The sequence below is a fragment of the Cryptomeria japonica genome, chromosome 7 (assembly GCF_030272615.1).
Source record: "Cryptomeria japonica chromosome 7, Sugi_1.0, whole genome shotgun sequence".
NCBI lineage: Eukaryota > Viridiplantae > Streptophyta > Pinopsida > Cupressales > Cupressaceae > Cryptomeria > Cryptomeria japonica.
In genome coordinates this window covers 113,263,531-113,270,344 of record NC_081411.1, presented here as the reverse complement: position 1 = coordinate 113,270,344, position 6,814 = coordinate 113,263,531, and the positions used below count along the sequence as shown (strand labels likewise).

Below are 6,814 nucleotides of genomic sequence, written 5' to 3'. Positions count from 1 at the left end.
AGGAATTTGTCCTTGGGGGGTCTTTATGAGGCCTTCCTTCCTTCAAGAATTCATGTTTTTCCTTGCATTGCATCTCTCATTTTTAGAAAGGGGTTTTATTTGATGTGGTTTTTCTCTTTTTCTCTACTTAGAGAGACCTCCTTTTTGTACATAGGTACCGCATCAAGCCTTGTTGTCAAGACCCATTCTTTTATTTCATGCATTTAGAGTTTTTAGCTTCTCTGTAAGCTTAATTTGAGGGGGGTGTCAGAGCATTTTTAACTTCATTTATGCCTTTTTAGCTTAAGTTCACTTAGTGGTGCTTTAGTTTAGTTATAATTGAGCTTTTTTAGCTCCTCATGCTTTTTCTTTAGTTCTCCTAAATTCAGCTTAGAGCATCTTTTTTCTTTTTGTAAAGCATACCATTTGGCATTGTAATATTCATTCTATATAATCTTTTCTTTTGAGGAAAATAGTATTCTTTTGTGTTACTCTCACTTGTGGAAGGTATTCTTTGTTTGATGTTTGACCCTACAAGTGCTTGTGTTGTAAAATTCAACATTAAACACTTAATTTAAAAATATTGAATTACAAGTTGAAATATCATGCGATTGACCATAAGATAAGTGTGAAGGAATCATAAATTAAATAAAAACCATGTAATAAATGCATAACCCCATAATCTATGTGGAGATTTTTTTTAGAAAAAATTCCACAACCAAAGAGAGCTCATGTTAGTATCAATATAATAACATGTTATAGTAATACATCCAATTTCTCATTTTAATATAACAACATTTGGTGACATAACATTAATTATCCTATAAAAGACTCCTAGAACAACCATTAAAGCCACTAGAGAGATAGAGAGGGAAAACTATGAATTGTTTTCGAAATCCAAATATACCAAAGTCTATAGTATGGAAAATATCAATGCATAATAAATAGTAACAATAATTAATATCTTTCATCCATGTGAAGAGTTGGCACATTTTTCCAAGTATATTGCTTTATTTTCAAGTTGTTACACACTATAGACCTAATTCAAATAATAAAAATGATCCACTCTCTCTTAAAACTGCCACAACTACCAATGGAAATTAAGAGAAAATAACTAGTAAAGTATTCACTCAATCACCCATTAGGTATCATGTACCCATTCTTAAGCTAGTGAATGTCAAATGGAGTATATTTTTAAGGTTAATATCACAATAGTCTTATTATTTTTTGGTTGTGATGCTTTCATTCACATTTCTAAACAAAAGAAATCTAATTTAGAGTTTAAAGCTAACCAAGTATATTTTTATCTTGACTATCTCATGAATGTTAAGGGTTATAAACTTTGGAATTGGTAGCTTTAAACCTAGTATATTCTAAAGATTTAATTTCTAAAAATATTAGAATTAAGTCTTATTAGGTAAAACCAAATGAAAATAAGAGTAATATGTATTTTGACACAAAATAAAGAAATCAGAAAATACATTTAGACAAACATTTTTCACTCAATGAAATACATTAAATGAATGACTTAAAAATTAATACCTTATTAAAATATTTAACAACATTTTAATCTATCATCTCTACCCTTACAATAAAATATGCTAGACATATATTCTTTTAATGGGTTGTCCATTTCAAGTGGACTCCTATAGCATCCAAATAAGATCCACTTTTCCCATAAAATGCGAGAATCTTGCATCCATAGGATGGTGTCATGAAATCAATTCTCTCTTCAATTTTGCCCTCATTAAGTAGATTATGGTTACCAAATGGACCATATTTTTTAAGATTGGTATGAAAAGTAATACATTTCACTACTTTCATATCAACGTTCCACTTTCGACCATATTGACCACTAATTGACATCAATACCTCATTTGGAAAATCAAACTTTACCTGTAAAAACATAAATAAATATGAGAAAGATCAAGTGAAACCTATAAAAACAAAGGTATATAAAATAAGAATAGTAGATTTTGAAAACTCTTTATAGCTAGATAGATATTATTGTTTTTGCGTCATCTCTATATATAATATCATTCTGACATAAGATACTGAAGGTTACATATAATATACCTGACATATTGTCAAGTTCTAATCCAGGATATTAACAATTGAAATCTTACCTTCTCTGTTTTGTGGGAATCAGTGCCTCCATGGCGTTTAGACCAGAGGGGCAGACCATCTAGATCATACTGAATTGTGATAGAGTCCACACAAGTCCCAACTGTCAAAACAATCTGATGAATCCCACTGTATATTAATCCATCATCCCAACAACCACCACCTCCTCCTCCAAACAACCCCATAGAAAAAGGTCCTTCATTCAGCTCCGTAGATATAGGCTTCCAATGGACTCCTATAGCATCCAAATATGTCCCATGTCTTCCGTAAAATCCAAGAATCTTGCATCCATAAGATGGTGTGACGAAATCAATTCTCTCTTCAGTTTCCCCTTCAATAAGTCGATTATGATTACCAAATGGACCATATTTTCTTAGATTGGTATGGAAAGTAAGACATTTCACTGCTTTTATTCCATCATGATTCCACTTTTGACCATATTGACCACTAATTGACATCAATACTTCATTTGGAAAATCCAACTTAACCTGAGAAAACAAAAATACATATCAGAAAGATCAAATGGATCCTTTAATATCCAAACATATGTATTTATATTTTAAGAAAAGAAAAAATATTGCAAAAGCTTGATAGAGAAGTAGATATTGTTTCTACGACATGTCTATATCTAATATTATTGTTTAATATACCTACATATTGTCAAGTTCTAATCTAGAGAAACAATTGAAATCTTAGATTAGAATAACAATTGAAATCTTACCGTCTCTGTATTTGTACTTGGGGCACCAGTGCCTCCACGACATTCAGACCACTGGGGCAAACCCTTTTGATCATACCGAACTGTGATAGAATCCACAACACTCCCAAATGTCACAACAATCTCACGAATTCCACTATGTATTCCATCATCCCAAGAACCACCTCCTCCTCCTCCAAACATTCCCATAGAAAAAGGTCCTTCATTCAGCTCCGTAGATACAAGCTTCGAGTGGAACACCTGAAATGTTTGAATATCCATCATCAATCATTAAAAAGAAGGCAAGATTAAGTAGAGTATTTTAAAAGGAAATATGACAAAGATCAAGAGAGAAAAATATTAAATATTTGTTTGTAATCTCAAAGACCTCCTTACATGTTGGGATAATTATAATGCCTTTATCATCAGTTGATCTCATCAAGTGATTATATGATAAGAGAAGGATTGTTTGTTGAATATGTAGCGATCTGAATATTTGTACTGTTTGTATCAAGAAAGTGATGATTATAATGCCTTTATCATCAAGTGATTATCTAATAAGAGATTGAGAGTTTGTTGAATGCTTAAGAGATTGAGAGTTTGTTGAATGCTGTAGCGATCAGAATATTTGTAATGTTTATATCAAGAAAATGATTAATGAGAATCAATTGAAATTGAAGGGTTTCTATATTTGTATCAATTTGTGTATATTATGAAATTTGTTTTATAAATATCCCCAACCCATCAAAGTGGTATCAGTCCACGGGTTGGACCTGGTCGCTCACATCGTAGGAGTAGACGTTCTTGTGAAAGAAGATTGAATGTTTGAAGATCTGTTGAGGCACTGCCGGTCAAGGGAGGTGTAAGATCGAAGATTGGCAAAATTTGTCCCAGCTATTACAGGCCGCTGAAAAGGCCGAGGAAGATAGATCCGCGGTCAATGACAATAGAACCGCCAAGCAACGAGGAATTGATATTGAAGCCGTTGAGAAAAAAAAAATGATTTTCACCGAAGATTGAGTCCATACAATTCTGAAGACATCGCAGAAAGTGAGTGCAGAAACCTAACAAACTGCAGGCCGCCACAAAAAAGTTTAAATCGCAGGTTTGGAGGAATCCCTGTTGCCAAAGATAAAAGACCTAGAAATTGTTTAGATAGTTCACTGAAAGTCAAAATGAGCATGTATTGTTTAAAAAGAATTAAAACGTACCAGTAATAAGAAAAAATCAATCAAGATTAGATAGCCAACCTGATCTCTTTCGGGATTCGGTTCTTTCTCCCGCACTTTTCCCATTTTTTCTTTACAATAATCCACTATTTCTTTCAACAGCTTCCCTTCATGGCTAAACATTTACAGCCAAAATAAACACGATAAATCAAAGACAGAATAAAAATTGTACCATGCAAAAATATTGATGAATACTTACGCATTAGGAGAGTTGAGCGGATATCCCATGAGATTTGAGACTTCCTTGAGTGCCCCTTTCCACTCCTCCAGTTTCTCTTGTGAGTACCTCTTTTGGTGTTTGGAAAACGCAGGAGCATAGATTCCTTTTCCTTGGGCCACCCATCGGAGATCGCTGGGCTGAACATGATAAAACACAGGAATAATTGTTGTGCCAGTTTTGACCATAAGGTATAGCTCATCTAGACACCAGCGAGATTCCGCATACTTCTCAGAGAAAATAGCAATATGAAGTGCTGCACTGCGTATTGCCTCCTCTATTTCGTATGTTATGGGTTCGCCCAAGGGCAACTCTTCTGCATCTAGAAAAGCCCTAAACCCATGACTCGTAAGTGTATAATAGATGCTGCTGGCTAATGTGTGTTTAACATCACACCCACGATGATTAATAAAGACATGGTAGGGCTCCGTTGTGGTTTGTTTTGAGGATGATTGAGATTCTGGTATAACTTCATCAGAACCGCTTTCTTGCCTACTCTCACCCTGCGCAGATGTGGAAGAGAAATAATTCCCCATTGACTGAAACGCATAGAAGAGTGATAATCGCTGAGAATAACAAATCAATCGCTGCGAGAAACCAATGGAATAGGCAGGTGCAGGGGAAATGAATACATAGTGGCGTTTGGGAAGTTTAATGAGAAGGGCAATATTTTATAACAAAGAGTACAGACGGTGAGTGGATGGAAGTGCATTATTCTATTAAAGGTAAGCATTATTTAGTTAGTTTTTTAATTGAAAAATTTATATATTAATAATAAAAAAGAATATATATATTAATAAAAGTCTTGGAGGCCATACTTTGAAGATTAGTCATTTGAAAGTAACATGTCGAATGTGAATACAATTACAACAAAGCATTATAGTTTGTATATTATTTAAGAATAACCAAAACAGAAATCTGAATATTATTTAAGAGTAACTAAAATATAAATAAATTAAATTAATAAATTTAGATCAGATTAGTGATCTGAATGTCATTATGTGCAGGGTTATCATTGCATGTTGTTGAATGTAGAAGGAGTAGGTACGAAATTGAATGAAGATGATTTGCTCTTAGTAGGTGTAGTACTCTACAAATTCAATGCCGTCACGTCATTTGAGGAGTTCTCGTCAAATTTTGCCAAGAATATCACATCTGATTGGGATTGTAAGGACAGAACATGCACACCTATATTATGATTTTCTTGTTCTAAGAAGCATGTGGTGGAAAATAAAAGGAATATCACATTTGAAAGAGGAGCCTCAATCAGATTTGTTTGAAAAATCAAATTTGAATCAGATTTTTTTAGATTTGTTGAAAAATCAAATTTGAATCAGATTTTTTTAGATTTGTTGAAAAATCAAATTTGAATCAGATTTTTTTAGATTTGTTGAAAAATCAAATTTGACTCAGATCTTTTATCCCACGCATTAATTGTAATCTTATAGAGTATGGTCACTACTGTCAATGTGCAATTTAGTGCAAGTGACAGCCTCCGTGTTGGTCAAAGTCAGATTTTAGGTTGGGTGGGTATCATTAATCTTCTGGGTTTAACTGGTGGAGGATTGTGAGCCTCTAGGCTGTCTATTCTCTGAGTTTGCCACATTTGCACATGGCTGTCTTTTCTTCCCTTAACGTTTGTTCCACCAGCAGAATTCTATCCATATTTTCTTCCATAGAAACTTGATCCTTTGAATTAGTGGTCATCAATATCTTCAATACTATTCAATTCTTTATATTCTTAAATGCCATTCTATAAATATAAACTAAATTTTCATAACGAAAATTTCATATTTAATCATTAATTTCAATCTCTTAAACAAAAAAAGGAAACAAAAATTTCATACTTATCATTAATTTTAACAGCTTAAACAGAAAATAAATAAATAAAATAATTAAACTGTAAAAATATCTTGTTAGAGCAGGTTTGACTGAGAAGGGCTACCCACTCGTCAAATAATTGAGTATGCAAAACAAATAAAAATATTTGGTAGATTTTCTCCTAAACATATTTGACTTAGTGGGTTTTTTACGTGTTTGCATCCCCCCAGCATACGTAGTCCATTTTGATTTACAATTTTCTTAATTGAAAAGTCATCTGATCATGTTTCTAAGACATCTATTGATCTTATTTGTAATGCAATCCATATACTTTATAGAAGTATCATTATTGTAAATAGAATATGTTTTATTTATTATTTCAAATTTTCATTTAGAATTAAAAAAAATCTGTTTTTCTATTGATTCAAATAAGAGACCATGGAATCTTTTTTTAAGTAAGCATTGAAAAATCTACTTCGAAGTTTTACACATTATTTTGATTTAAATATGAAGTTGTACTCTTTATCTATCAATTTGACCAAATCACAAAATGGAAATAAATATAAAATTTTCCTCAATGACAAAAATATTCTCTCAATTTTTCAATTGACATATATATTATAATTCTAAAGAAGCAAGTGTTTGTTATACCTATTTTGAAATCTCTATCAAAATAATTCTCTCAATTTCTCAATTGACATATATATTATAACTTTAAAGAAGCAAGTGTTTGTTATACCTATTTTG

At 32.2% G+C, this 6,814-nt stretch overlaps 1 protein-coding gene across 1 annotated transcript; it reads right to left on the bottom strand.

The window, feature by feature from the left end:
* Positions 1–1,570: 1,570 nt before the first annotated feature.
* Positions 1,571–4,870, bottom strand: LOC131856324 (jacalin-related lectin 3-like). Its single transcript, XM_059207963.1, has 5 exons — positions 4,229–4,870; positions 4,051–4,144; positions 2,825–3,061; positions 2,106–2,591; positions 1,571–1,875 (listed from the first exon to the last, which is right to left on the bottom strand). The coding sequence occupies exons 1-5, from the start codon at positions 4,780–4,782 to the stop codon at positions 1,597–1,599; spliced, it is 1,650 nt and encodes a 549-aa protein (XP_059063946.1). The 5' UTR covers positions 4,783–4,870; the 3' UTR covers positions 1,571–1,596.
* Between the last annotated feature and the right edge of the window lie 1,944 nt (positions 4,871–6,814).

Bases quoted from the DNA above. Each gene is read 5' to 3' on its own strand.
- LOC131856324 (XM_059207963.1), bottom strand. From the start codon at position 4,782: ATGGGGAATTATTTCTCTTCCACATCTGCGCAGGGTGAGAGTAGGCAA. The intron at 4,145-4,228 runs GTAAGTATTCAT...GTAAATGTTTAG, and splicing joins CCGCTCAACTCTCCTAATGC to CCATGAAGGGAAGCTGTTGA. The intron at 1,876-2,105 runs GTAAGATTTCAA...ATGTTTTTACAG, and splicing joins ATTCCCACAAAACAGAGAAG to GTAAAGTTTGATTTTCCAAA.